We start from the raw sequence: 14,853 nt of genomic DNA on the forward strand, positions 1-14,853 counted from the left end.
TTCTTCTTAAAACAGTTTTGGTCACATTTTTCTAAGAAATTATTCATTTTTTAAAAAGATTTTATTTATTTATTTGAGAGGGAGAGCAAGCATGAGCAGGGGCAGAGGGAGAGGGAGAAGCGGGCTCCCCACCGAGCCGGGAACCCATCGTGGTGCTCGATCCCACAACCCCAGGATCATGACCTGAGCCGAAGGCAGATGCTTAACCAACTGAGCCACCCAGGCATCCCTAAGAAATTATTCATTTTATTTACTTATGCCTATAGATTTGCCTTTTCAGGACATTTCATAGAGTTGGAACCATATGTGGTTTTTCTGTGTCTGGCTTCTTTCACTTAACATAATAATACTTTTGGGGTTCATCATGGATCAGTAGTTCATTCCTTTTTCATAGCTGAATAATAATTTAGTGTCATTATTGCTCAGAGATAGGTGTTTTTAATGTTTCCTATGATTTCTGTTTTCACCATTGAGTTATTTAGAAGTGGATATTTTAATTTGCAGATTTACAGGGTTTCAAATTTCTTTTTGGGGTATCTGTTTCTAACTTAATTGCATTGGGTTTACAGTTCTTTGATGTTTGCTGAAACTGCCTTAATAGTCAAATGCTTAATCCATTTTGATGTTTCCTCTGTGCTTGGGAATAGCGGGTATTTGCTGATGTTATGCGCAAAGTTCCATGTGTGTCATTAGATTTGAACTTATTACTTACTGTGTTCAAATTTTTTGTTTTCTTATTAATTTTTTGTTTTCTTCATCTCTTACTGAGAGAAGTGAGATAATCTCCTCTTACAGTGGTGGATTTATTAATTTCTCATAGTTTAGTCTGTTCTGTTTTATATTTTTGGGGGGATATATGATATATCCAATTCTCTTTCTATCCATTCTCCTTTTCTCCCCCCCCCCTTTTTTTATGCCATTTATTTGTGGAAGAAAGCAGGTCATTTGTCCTACAGAATTTCCCATTCTGGATTTGACTGATTGTATCTTCAAGATATCTTAACTTCTTGTAAACTGATTAGATTTAGAGTCGATTAAATTCAGCTTCCTTCTTCTGGCAAGACATACTTCATAGGCGGTACTGAATACTGAATACTTCACGTACTAACAACAGTTAGTAAGCAAATCTTTTCTAAATCATCCCAGTTTCTAGTGATGTAAAGGTTAATCAGTGGGCTCAGGTACTGTGATCCTTTGTTCTCTCTCAGCCTTTCTCCTAATCATTTTAGTGTTCATTGAAGATTGTTTTCTAGAAAGACTGGAAAGCTGTGATTTTCTAATTATATTATTCCTAGATTTATTAGTTAGTGATCATCTATAAAGAACTTTATGTTGTCAACTATTCATTCAGTTAATTTAAAGTATAGTTCGTACAGGGAGGGCAGAATAAATGCATGATCCTTTACTTTTATTTATCAGTTTTTCAGAGTAATGAATCAAGTCCCTTGCAACTTCTCAAAGGTGACTCAGGTACTACCCCACAACCCCTACTGTTTTTGGAGTATCATTATCAACTCATGGAGCTATATATAGTATTTTTATTCATCGAAGTCACTGTTCTTTCTCATGATCTAAGTATCCTAATCAGCCTGGCTGTTGTGTTCTTTTTACATTGGCCAGTGGTCTTAGCCTTTGATTGTTTTTTTGCTTTCTGGCAAAAAAAAAAAAAAGCTATTCTGAGCTTATCAAGTACATTTCACTCAAGCCTGGGCATGGCCACTTCCAAGGAGTTATGGTTTCTTTAAGTGAGAAATGGTACTTAGAGACTGTAGTTGGTGTGCTGGGGTGCTCATTGCTATTGGCATATTGTTGTTTCTTGGCCATTTCAGTGAACAGAAACAGAAATAAGTAATTTTTAGAAAGAGAAACACAAGTCATGAAGTAATACAGATTTTCCGATGCAAATTTAAGAGTTTTTACTTTAATTTTATACTTGTTTCTCACACTGAAAAACTCGTTACTTGGTTCTGACATTTCTATAATTACTTGCTTTATCTTGCAGAATACATTCCTGCATGTATCTTGTATACATATAAATGGTAAATGACCAGTATTAGTAATAACAGTAAGGTTACTGAATGCAAGTCAAGATTTTTTATGATTTTTTTTTCCCCCTCGTTCTTAGGCTGTGTCCTTTCAGGGATACACACCAAAATACTGTGTTTAAAGTCACTTGAAATTCGTCTTTGAGTGATTGTGCAACCAACTTGATTTATAATTAAATTTGTTTCTGCTTATTTTCAGTTTCTGGAAATTTCTTTGAGGTGTTCCTAATTTGAGTTTTATTCTAATTATGTAAGACATTAACACAGTTCCAGAGCTGAAACTATAAAATATGTTTTCAGCAAAGTCTAGCTTCTCTCCCCATCCATATTACCCTGTTTCTTCCTATAACGTTTCCCATTGCTGCTATAACAAACCCTCACTAACATCTTGGTTTCAAACAGCACCGATTTATCATCTTACAGCTCTGTAGGTCCTAAGTCTGACAGAGGTCATGCTGAACCAAAATCAGGGTGCTGTTGAGGCACGTTCCTTTCTGGAAGCCCTAGGGGACAGTCCATCTCCCTTATTGTTTCTGGCTTCTAGCGGCTGCCCACATTCCTTGGCCCTCTTTCTCTGCCTTCAGAGTCAGCAACATTGCATCTCTCTGACCCTTCTTTTGCTGCCAGATTCTTCTTTCTGCCCACTGCCAACCAAGGTTCTCTGCTTTTAAGGAATAATCTCCACATGTCAAAGTCCTGAACCTTAATCACATCTTCAGAAGTCCCCGTTGTCGTGCCGGGTCATTTATTCATGGGATCTAGGGATTAGGGCACAGACATCTTTGGCTTACCATTATTTTGCCTACCACACTTCCCCCCAAGGTAACTATTTGATCATTTTCCAATTTATGTTTTTGCTATTTGTTTTTGAAAATGTGAGGAAATCCATATTCCCCCGCCTTCCTCCCACAGAAGAGAACATAATGTAGACTCTGTTGTGCACCTGCTTCTTTTCACTGTCACAGCAGTGTGTCGTGGAGTTCCTGCCACTGCAGCACCGAGGATGCCTGCATCCCCTGAAAATGCCTACATCTCCTGAGAGGTGATGGCACCCCGCTGTGTCCACAGCTGTTGAACCTGTCCTTGTGGGTGAACGTTTGCGTTTTTTCCATTCTTTTGATACTTAAAATAATCCTGTAACAAAAAGCCTTGTATGTACATCATTTTTACCTTTTTTTGGTACTTGATTGGCCTTGCTTTTCACATTTTTTTATTTTTTTATTTATTTTTTTTGTAATCTCTGGGCCCCATGTGGGGCTTGAACTCACGACCCCAAGATCAAGAGTCACACAGTCCTCTGACTGAGCCAGCCAGGCACCCCCTGATTTTTTCCACTCAAGTCTTTGAGCTCTTTGGAATATGTCCCCCTGTACAGGATGAGGGATGGATTCATTTTATCCTTTTCACCCTTAGATTTTGCCTCACATACCTAACTTTCGTAGCTAATTTAAAAAATTAATCCATATCTCCATCCTTCTCCTGAATAACATACAGAACTTAGAGTGATTGCTCAGACTATCTCCTTCCCTCTTATGTAGTATCACTTTTTCTTTTTCTGCCACCAAGCTAAACATTATCACTGTTTTATGCAAACATACTTGCCGTCTCGATTCTCCATGTTCTGTCTCCCACCTCGGGGCTTCCTCCTAGGATCATTATCCTTCTATTTCACCCTCTTTTTAAATGTTTATTTAGCTGAGGATACAATTCTGGGTTCTCTTACAACTGTAGATATGATCCCACGCATTCTCATTTCTTTTGTTGTTGAGAAATCACGATTCCTTTTCACTTCACCTCACTTTTCTCAGTGGCTATTTCAGATCTTCTCATTGTGTTTGTTGCCCCGAAGCTCCACTATTGTGTATCTAGGTATGGATTTCTTTCTCACATCCTGTTTGAAATGTGTGGACTTCCTGAATATGAGGATTCCAGCCCTCTGTTTTTTCCTTCCAGAATTTGATTCACATGTAGAGCTCACTCTGTCCTTAATGTTTGTTAGTTTCTTGTCCGTATTTTTCAACTTTATCTCTTGGAGATCCATTCTGGATATGTCTTCACATCCCTTTTCTGTTCACAAATTCCTCAGCTATGTCTTTTTGACCTGTCCTTGAGTTTTTAGTTTCAATTACATTTTTTTAGAATCTAAAGTTATACTAGGTTCTTTCAAATATACTTAGTATTTTTGGGTGGTATCCTGTTCTTTGCTCATTTTTTAAAATCTCACATTTATTCCTTTAAGCATTTTAAACCGATTTTATATTTTTTATCCAATAATTCCAATATATATAAAATCTGTGATGGGTCTGATCCTGCTATTGATTGTTTCTGCTGAGTCACACTGGCAGTGGTCTATCTTTAGTGTCTTATACTTTTAGATCATGTATCCTATGCAGCTGGGCATTCCCTGAAGCAGTACTAGAAAATCTTCTCTCAGTTTGAAGAGGATTTGTGTTTGCTTCTGTCATGTGGCCCAGGAAAATTTTAAGTTAATTTCTTGGTTTAGAGTTTCTCAGTCCACACAGATAGTCAAAATAACCCCCTAAACTCATGTGAGATTGAGCTGAGATTACAAGCTCTTGGGAGAGACTTTTTTCCTACCTAGACTCCACAGCAAGACTGACAAATGTCTTTGTCTCCTTTTGCCAGTGGACAGATTTGGGGGAAGTTGGGTGTCACCGTTTCTCTTAATACATAGCCCTCTGAAGGTCTGGCTTTCTGTAAAAGGTTTTGGTTCTGATGACACAATAACAGTATTTGTTATTGTTTATCTTTTTTTTTTAAGATTTTATTTATTCAGGAGAGACAGAGGGAGAGAGAGAGAGAGAAGCAGAGGGAGAAGCAGGCTCCCAAGGAGCAGGGAGCCCGATGCGGGACTCGATCCCAGGACCCTAGGATCATGACCTGAGCCGAAGGCAGACGTTTAACCATCTGAGCCACCCAGCTGCCCCATGTTATTGTTTATCTTTAGGGTTTTCATAGCAGGAGTATCTAACCCACCATGTTTTCAAGAACAAAAAAATGTGTTCTTTTAATATACTAATGTCCCCGGGGGGAAAAAAAGAGAAGAAAAGCTTATGGAAGAATCTAAGGGAGAAGAGATGGAGGGCGCTGCTGGGCTCCTTACTGTGAGGGAGGCACTTGCTGTGGGCATCCGTCCTGTGGCTCCTGCAGATGGCTTAGTACCCCCGGGATTCCCTATTACACCTAATGTGAAATGACAGCAGGTGTTAGGAGGCTCTGTCCTTTCGGTCTCATGGTTTTCCTGACCTCCCTGCCATCCCCAGTGCCCTGCTTCTCCTCCAGCTTCTATTTTCTACCTTCTTTCAGGTTTCACATAACAAAAATTTAGCTAAGAAAACCATTATACTTAGAGTCTCACATCCCTTAATCTCTGGAATGTCCTTTTATAGAGACCATTTCACAAAAAGGGCCAGCAGCGATTCGATAAGGAGGCTCCCAAGTTGTAGGTAGGGATGGCTGTCCTGAGTCGAACCTGTGCCATGTGGTGGGCAGGTTTGAACCACCTTAGAATCCATTGGTATCCTTGTCATTAGAAAATGCATCCACACTCCCTTGGAGCCCAACCCTATATGTCCAGTGAGTCTCACCTCTTCAGGTAGTGAGTCGGTATGTCTGTTACTTGCTATTTGAAACAACATTTTTTATTTAATCCTAATTTGCCCAAGTTTCTTTTTTTTTTTTAAAGATTTTATTTATTTGAGAGAGAGAATGAGAGAGAGCACATGAGAGGGGTTAGGGTCAGAGGGAGAAGCAGACTCCCCACTGAGCAGGGAGCCCAATGCGGAACTTGATCCAGGGACTCCAGGATCATGACCTGAGCCAAAGGCAGTCACTTAACCAACTGAGCCATCCAGACGCCCTTACTTGCCCAAGTTTTGAAATGCAGATAAGAGTGAAAATATGTCTGTGAATTGTGTAAGATTGATGAATTACAGACCTGTAACCCTGAGACAAATAATACGTTATATGTTAATAAAAAAATAATAAATTTTTAAAAAAGTGAAAATATGTATGTTCGTTATGCTAAATTGTCTTATTAATGGGAGGAGGCAGAGGCATAGAGAGCTAGAAAAATCTTTTCGGGGAGGGGAGTTTAGAATATGATTTGCTATTGCATATTGACATGTAGCACTATCTGAAGATCACTACAAAATAAAAACCATACCCTAAAGACATCTTTAGCCAGGAAAGTAGCTGGATCGCCTTTACCCAAGCCTTTTTATTCCCACCTTGTTTTAGTGGATGGTGTCCCTTCTAACAGCTGCACTGTATCAGCCTGAACAGAATCTCCTTATCCCATCCCTCCCCCAGGTTGCTTACTGTGTTTTAAATTTTTTTTTTAAGATTTTATTTATTTGATAGAGAGCACAAGTAGGCAGAGCGGCAGGGAGGGGGAGAGGCAGGCTCTCCACTGAGCAGGGAGCCAGATACGGGGCTCAATCCCAGGAACCTGAGATCATGACCTGAGCCTAAGGCAGATGCTTAACAACTGAGCCACCCAGGCGCCCCTGCTTACTGTTTTGGTGCACAGTTTCTCAGAGATAAATAGTTACCTCATGAATTAAGATCTGATTAATTGAGTTAATTACTACACACGAACCACAATACTCATAATAGTTAGCCGTATTTATTTTAGAAAGTAAGTGGTAGTGAATTAGAACTGAAGAGAAAAAAGATACATTTACAGGTGATTAAAAATTTCCTGTCCATTTTTAAGTCTTTAGTCACTCCGCGAATCCTTCAGTGATAGCTGGTGTTCATGGAGCACTTCACGGTATTCACATCTGGTGCTAGTGCTTTCCAGGTGTTCTCCCATTTAACTTAAAGTAAGCCCTGCAGACAAGTACTGTTATCTGCGTCTTCTCCCTGAAGAGGCTGGGCGCAGAGAGGTTAAATGAAGGTCACAGAGCCAAGAGTTAGCATCGAGGCTCAGGACAGCCAGTCTGGCCCCAAAGCCCTTGTTGGGCAGTAGTAACTGGCTCGCCTGGCTGGGGTGTAAAGCTACTGAGAGTTGTTTTAGCCCCCACCACAATCACCACCAAAGGCTTTCAGTTGGGTTTTTTTAGACTTACACTCAGTAGATGAATGGTGTGGAAACTGATTCCATAGTGGTGTTCGTTTGTTCCCATGGACTTAGGGTAACCCTGGGAGCTCTCCATCCTTCCTCATGCCAACTTGCTGACCTCTTCTCCATTCCAGTTCCTGTTCCAGCAGCTGGGAATGTTGGTGTCCTTTGTGAAGAGCCACATCCGACCTTATATGGATGAAATAGTCACCCTCATGAGAGTGAGTAGAAGTTAGTGCTTCGGCTGGTTCATCAGTGTTTGGGTCAAGGAACATTCAGAGGCAGGTTTGGAGAGCACGGACATTTTTGTCACAGGTCTTCATAGAGCTGTTAAAACAGGAGTATTAAATGTGGGGAAGCGTGCCCCGGTGGGTGATGTCAGAGGAGGGGGGCTGCTGCCTCAGGCTCTGGCACCTCCGTACGAGCTGTGAAGGTGGAGGAAGAATCCTGAAGTCCTTATTCTGCCAGAAATAGACTCTTGAGTTCTCTGCCTCACACACAACAAAGCAATTTCACTTTAATATCACAACAGTGCTTTACTGTTCCCATGAAAGCCCTCCTTCTTACAGCCCATAAAACCACGGTCTTAAGAGAGGTTTGGGGATTGGGTTTCGGTAGTGCTATTAAATACAATGAACTCCTGTCAGGCACTGAGGAAGAAGGCGCGGCTTTTCCCCACCGCCTTTAAGAACATAAATGCCACCTTCTGACTACAGCAGCACCTGAGGAAAGGCTCCCGTCCCAGATTTTATAATGTGCTTTAAGTAGGTACAGAGGACTCCCCGTTGGTGGCAATATCGTTTTTCTGTTTGAGGGGGAGGCCTGCTTCCTGCTGTTTTGTATCATTTTTTTTTTTTTTAAAGATTTTTATTTGTTTATTGAGAGAGAGAGAATGGTAGAGAGAGAGAGCATGAGCGGGAGGAAGGTCAGAGGGAGAAGCAGACTCCCTGCTGAGCAGGGAGCCCGATGCGGGACTCGATTCTGAGACTCCAGGATCATGACCTGAGCCGAAGGCAGTCGCTTAACCAACTGAGCCACCCAGGCACCCTGTTTTGTATCATTTAAATGTCTGTTGGGAAGCTTGCTTTGCAGAGATAGCTGTGCCCTCAAAGAATGGGAAGACAATTCTTCACTAATTTCTGCTCTTCTCTGCCAGCCCTTTGTAGTTAGCTTGGAGGAAGCAGTAGGACTAAAATCAAAGTGGCTGACTTCAAAACTGGAACTTCCCTGAAACTGGGTCTCAGAACTGAAAAACTCCTGTCTGTACAAATAATGAAAACCGCTTGCTTGCTCCCCGACTCCTGCGGCGGAGGCCTCTGTACAAGGAAGTTGAGCAGAGTGCTGGAGAGCTAATGGACTGCCTGGGGGAGGGGCCCAACAGGCAGCGGTGTACTTGTGGTTGGAAGCAGAACTAATCGGAGACTTAGTCCCCCAAAAAGACTTAGGACCAAAACATAGAAGTTTGAGGCAGGGAGCTTCATACTTGCAAAATGCAGCTTTCATTTCCTCCAAGATGGGTAAAGTGCACCAGGGGCTCTTCCTTTGACTGCTCACCCTGGGCATTTTAATGAGTGGCCCTGAGCCTGGGATGAGGACAGTCTCTGTTAACAATGATCCCTGGGCAAGCTACCTGGCTTCTTTGAGGGAGAGAAGCCCCTGTAAGAAGCCAACGGTAACATGGTGGAGAGGTAGATGGGTTTTCTCTAAAGAAGGCAGCGTGCGGGCCAAGTGAATGCACATCAGACCGACCGTAGAGGTTATAAAATCGGATATGTTTCTTTGGCAGAGGTTTTTATCTAGAGAAAATAGCTTTTTCAGAGAAAATACCTCTCTCTCCAAGCAGAGAGAGAGTTTTACCAGCATCTTTTAGTATGGTTTTCACTTTGTAAACTATTATGATTTTTAAGACATTTTTTAATAAAAATACTTTATGCTTCTATAAAGCCTTTCTTCTGAGGAGTTTTTGTTTTTTTTTTCATTGACTTTACTCTGAATTAGTTGAGGGCCCCAAAGTATGAAAATGCATGTGTTGCCTTCATTAGTAGGGCTAATCTGTCATCATCAAGTCTCCTTCTCTGGAGGTTTCAAACAAGGGAGTAGGCAACTCTCTTTTTGAGTTGATTTGAAATGACAGCTTTTCCTGGAGTCAGAAACTCGGACCAGTTTGGGGTCCTGAGGCAGATTCTGTGGCCACCTGGCCAAGTTTTTACTTTAGTAACTTACGTGGAACATAACTATACAGGTGTAGAAAAAGTGCTCCTTTTGTGGCATTATCCAGGCCTGAAAATGATTTGGAGCAAACGTCAGGTGCTATCTATATCTAGCAATATTTAGACTAGCAAAGTCTAAACCCAGGAAGGGCACGAAACTTTGTTAAACACTGGAATCACCTTCTGGTAGAGAGTGGCTGGTACCCAAAGTAGAGAATCCACCGTGGGCGGCCTGAGAGCCCCTTGAGTAAAGTAAACCTACTCATTCATTCACTCTGTAAACATGTGTTCGGGTGGCTGGACTATGCCAGGTGCTGTGCTAGATCCTAGAGAGGCAGAGGTGGCTCAAAGGGATTTCTTGCCTGTAACTAGTTTACAGTCTAGCAGAGAGAAGGTGGCAAAGAAAATGAAGTTACTACAGGTACTAGACAAGAAGGGGGCAGAGGGACCCAAAGTGTGTAATGGGAGGAGAACAGGAAAGCCTTCATGGAAGTGAGGCTTGAGCGGGGTCTAGAAACACATTTAGGGCTTAGCTGAGCAAAAGGTGGAGTTCTAGGCAGAGCACAGCACAAGCAAAGGACAGAGGAACAAAGGAGCCTGGTGCGTTTGGGGAAATGCAGTTTAATTTGTTCACTGTGACTGTGACCTAGGATACAAAGAGGCCTGGGGAGAGGAGGCTGGGGAGGGAGTCTCTCTTGGGGCAGACTGTGCTCACTACAGTTTTGCTTCTTGTGGCCGTCTCAGTTCCTTGATTCCTGGTTCAGCAGAAGAGCACCTGGCTTTGCTTCTCTCTCTCTTCCCTCTTTATAGGAATTCTGGGTCATGAACACCTCGATCCAGAGCACGATCATCCTTCTCATTGAGCAGATTGTGGTAGCTCTTGGGGGTGAATTTAAGCTCTACCTGCCCCAGCTGATCCCACACATGCTACGTGTCTTCATGCATGACAACAGCCCAGGCCGCATCGTCTCCATCAAGGTGAGTCCAGAAGGGTGTCCTCTAGAGAGAGTCCCAGCATCCGTCAGAGTCCAGGGATGATCAGCTAAGAGGCAAGACCCTGGTCTGAGTGACGGGATGGTGCTCGATCCACAAGATCGAGTCCAAAGAATGCTAATACCTGATGTGTACAGTTGACAGGATGTTTACAATCCTCTCTTGATTGGACTTGTGTTTTCTCTCTTTTATTGGATTATTTTTGGTAAATGTTTTATCCCAGACCTGTTCTCCTATTATCTAGCAACTGATTCTTTATCCATTGAAATAAGCTCAGAGAAAGCAAAATAATACACAAGCAAAATAAAATGGGGGAGAGGGGAAGGCTACCGAAAAAATGTAGCTCAAGGCCACTTACAGAAGACTTGTCAGAGTCCCCACAGAATTCGGAATTCCCCACACCCTTGCCCCGCTCTGCGTGCTTCGATACTTGGTACCTGCCTTTATTTGTTTATCACCGGGCTTTTGCTCTCTTTTGCAGCTGTTGGCTGCCATCCAGCTGTTTGGCGCCAACCTGGATGACTATCTGCATTTGTTGTTGCCCCCTATCGTGAAGCTGTTTGATGCCCCGGAAGTTCCACTGCCGTCTCGGAAGTAAGCACCTGTGCTTTGGGCCTAAGCAGCCATCGAGCTTTTCACGTGTGGTTAAAAATGTCCTTTTCTTAAGTTCCCATGCCATCTTTCCATTTTTTTGTTACCTCAGCTCTCTTTATTTTAGCCCGGAAATGCCCCAGGCTTCTAGAAATCTTAACTGTCCCTATCCCACTGGGACTTATGTTGGATCCATGTCACCCGAGGTACCTCCAAGGCCGTGCCTTCCCATTTGGTGCTGATAAGATAACCCTCAGCCACTTCTCGTACTTTGGGACCATGTGTTAACAATTACCGTATGTCCACGATTGTTGTAGGGCAGCGTTAGAGACTGTGGACCGCCTGACGGAGTCCCTGGACTTCACTGACTACGCCTCCCGGATCATTCATCCGATTGTTCGAACGCTGGACCAGAGCCCTGAACTGCGTCCCACAGCCATGGACACGTTGTCTTCGCTGGTCTTCCAACTGGGGAAGAAGGTGAGGCAGGAGTCCTGAACAGACGTGCTCTTCTGCCTGGCTTGGGGAAGATGCCTTTTGTTTGTGAACATCTCTGTTTGCTAGTCTGTAGCTCTCAACTACCTTCAAAGAACTAGGAATTATTTGCCTTTTTTGTCCTTCATTTATTTAGCAAATATTTCTCGAGCCATCTCTGTGGGCTAAATGCTGTTCTGGGATAATGCAGTAAACAGAATGGTGTCCTTGTTCTCATGGAGCTTACATTCCAATGAGGCAAAGCTAATAAATAGTCTGTCTCATAAGAGTGTAGAGTGAGTGGGGAGAGCTGCTGTTTGTTTAGGGTGGACAGCGAAGACCTCTGATAAATTGACATCTGACCAGAGACCCAAATAAAGGTCTGAGCCCAGAGAGTTGGATGCTGGCAGGAGTAGCAAATGCAAAGGTGTGAGGAGGCAGCATGTTTGAAAGGTCCAAGGAACAGCAGGAAAGCATTGTGGCTTCAGAGGAGGGAGCTGGGGGGTGAGGGGGAAGGCTTGGAGTTCAGGTCGTAGAGATAAGGTGGGGCTGGGATGGGGCACAGAGACCAGGTGCTGTAGGCCAGTGGTTCTCAGATGTCCCTGCACAGTATCTGCATAGCTGGGAATCTGTTAGAAATGTAGATTCTTGGGCTGTGCCCAGCCCTAAACCAGAAGCTGGCTGTGGAGCCCAGCAATCTCTGGTTTCATAAGCCCTCCAAATGATTCTGATGCCCACAGAAATTTGCACATCACTGCTGTGAGCCATTATAAGTACTTGGGCTTTTACTCAGAGCAAGACTAGAAGATTTTGGAGGATCTTGATCACAGGAATACTATGGTCTGACCTGGTGACTCACAGTGCTGTGTGAAAGAACAGACCAGGCCAAGGGTAAGAGCAGAGAGAGCAGTCAAAGGCCATCACAGTAACCCAGATGGAAGGGAGTAGGGACTAGGATTGTAGCGGGGTGTGTGTGTGTGTGTGTGTGTGTGTGTGTGAGAGAGAGACAGACAGACAGACAAATAGGTTATTCTTCGGAATAACACAGAGCCACCCCAAACTCAGGGGAACTATCTGTAGCATTCTTTTGTCTGCCTCCTTCTCTGCAGAGTAACATTTCTGACCTCTTCCCTCTCCTTCGACAGTACCAAATTTTCATTCCAATGGTGAATAAAGTCCTGGTGCGACACCGAATCAACCATCAGCGCTATGATGTCCTCATCTGCAGAATCGTCAAGGTGAACTGCGCTTGGTTTCTGTCCCAGAGTCCACCGATGATTCTCCTCATGGGTCTGGGAGCACATCTGGCTTTTTAGCCCTAGATTAGTGATGGGCTAACAGTTTCTGTAAAGATAGCAGGTTTTTCTCAGCTCTGTAGGCGGTGTGGGCTCTGAGGCAGTGACTGGGCCCTGCTGCCCGCGGCCGGAAAGCAGCCGCCTGCTCATGGAAGAGAGTAAGTCTGGCCGCCTGCCTGTGCACTTCCACTAAGGGACACCACGGATTTGCTTCTTGAATAGCTTGCACGTGCTACAAAATAGTCATCCTCCTTTGATTTTTTTTTCCCAATCATTTGAAAATATAGAAACCCTTCTTGGCTCCTGGGCCACACAAAGCCAGACAGCGGACTGTTTGCCCCCCAGCTCATAGCACTTGGTCCCTTGGATCACTGCCCACAGTTCTGGCTTTGCCAGCTGTGTGCTGGTGCTATGGAGTCAATGCTATCACTGACCAAAAGTGACCAGCAAAGATGGGTCTGCAGTGGGCAGTGTAGCCCACCCATTGTTCATTTTGTCCATGCATATAACTTTTTCCTTCTTGTTGACATCCTGACTTTTCCAGAAGATGCGACCTTCCCAAGGTTTAAGGGTGTTTTCTAACCTGGAGGACCTAGCGGAGTTGCAGGGTTTTTGTGTAAATCTCTGGTTGCAGGGATACACCCTTGCTGATGAAGAAGAAGACCCTTTGATTTACCAGCATCGAATGCTGAGGAGTGGCCAAGGGGATGCATTGGCTAGTGGGCCAGTAGAAACAGGACCCATGAAGAAACTGCATGTCAGCACCATCAACCTCCAAAAGGCAAGTCCATGATTTCCCGGGGCAGGGGGAGGGGGCTTGGAAAGGAGAGCCCTGCTCTTCTCTCTTGTTCAGAGCTCTTAGGTCTTGCTACCATAAGTTTAAAACAACCAAAGACCAGCCCAAGCATTTTTCTGAAACTCTAGATACCACGAACTTAGGTCATTTTGTCTTTTTTCCAGGTGTCCAAATTACACATTTTCAAAAATAAAGGTTAAATGTAGAACAAAGTTCTAAACTTCCTTGGAGCTTTAATAGTAGAATCCTTTGTTGCAAATAACATTCTTATTTTTTACATGAGTGGAACAAAACCAGTGAGTCCCCTAATTAGCACTGAGACTGATGCCAGCTCTTGAAAGCAGTGCTTCTCAGACTGCTGAGACTCATAGGGCTTGCTGACTACTGGGGGCTGGCGAGAATGCTTGTTCTGACTGGGGCAGTCCGAGGTCAGGCCTACATTCTGCATTTCTACCAAAGTCCTAGGTAATGCCCATGCTCCTGGTCCAGGGACCACACTTTGAGTAGCAAGCTTTTAGATCTTTGCAGATAAGTACTGAGTTCTCTATGCTGACAAAAGCCTGGGATATAACCAGCTTCCCACCACGTATGCCACCAGCCATCCATTTAAAAACAGGTAGTTTCAAAGCATCGCTGGTAGATCTGAGTGGAGTAATCATAGTTCTGTCACTGGCTTTTAAATAATTATGTCAGGTTGCTTATTTCCCACATTTTGCATTATTGTTAGTGCTCCTGGTGACTGTGAGCAGCTCCGTGTTTGGAGTTCCACGTGGTGGTAGTCTTCCTTTCTTAGCGATTGGCCCACAGCAGCTGCACTTCAAGAATAGCTATGGACCGAGGTAGAGAACTGGGCAGGACTTGTTCTCTTCTTTTGGCCAAGCCCATAAAGATATGAACACAGACCTGTGTGTGTGTGTGTGTGTGTGTGTGTGTGTGTGTGTGTTCACACACAGCCGGGGAACACCGGGGCTCATCACTGACTGTTGAGCCAGCCTTCACCCGCACAGGTAGCTGTAAAGCGGCTGCTACCGAGAAGGATTGGGTAATTTATAAGGGAAGCGGTGAAAGACACCTGGGGCAGGGGCAATGCTGCTTTCCCTCCGTGGAGTGTGCCAGTGCTGGTCCAAGACTGCAGGAGAAGGAGAGGGCCTCCAGGCACCCGGCATCCCCAGGCCGCCATTGAGGCCACCCTGCTGACACCTCACCCTTCAGGGAGGGGCCGAGCAGAGATACCAGATACACATTTCCACCCAGATGTTTTCCGCCTGCCTGGGTTCAGAATGTCCTTCTAACCAGGCAGCTGTCCACCCTCTTAGAGCCATGTCCTGACTATTTTAGGAAACTCCCTGGTAGTCTAGGTTGC

At 44.0% G+C, this 14,853-nt stretch overlaps 1 protein-coding gene across 3 annotated transcripts in view; it reads left to right on the forward strand.

Annotated features, from left to right (window-relative positions):
- MTOR (mechanistic target of rapamycin kinase) overlaps positions 1-14,853 on the forward strand; it is a 124,227-nt gene that overhangs the window by 31,032 nt on the left and 78,342 nt on the right. For all 3 annotated transcript variants that reach the window (XM_025856015.2, XM_025856017.2, XM_025856016.2), the window contains 6 exons: positions 7,266-7,352; positions 10,152-10,319; positions 10,816-10,928; positions 11,243-11,405; positions 12,545-12,637; positions 13,329-13,475. In XM_025856015.2, the coding sequence (XP_025711800.1) occupies positions 7,266-7,352; positions 10,152-10,319; positions 10,816-10,928; positions 11,243-11,405; positions 12,545-12,637; positions 13,329-13,475 (771 nt within the window). The remainder of the gene's footprint in view (positions 1-7,265; positions 7,353-10,151; positions 10,320-10,815; positions 10,929-11,242; positions 11,406-12,544; positions 12,638-13,328; positions 13,476-14,853) is intronic.

This window comes from Callorhinus ursinus, unplaced genomic scaffold (genome assembly GCF_003265705.2).
Source record: "Callorhinus ursinus isolate GAN/ISIS: 27379988/994484 unplaced genomic scaffold, GSC_fseal_2.0 scaffold18, whole genome shotgun sequence".
Classification (NCBI taxonomy): domain Eukaryota; kingdom Metazoa; phylum Chordata; class Mammalia; order Carnivora; family Otariidae; genus Callorhinus; species Callorhinus ursinus.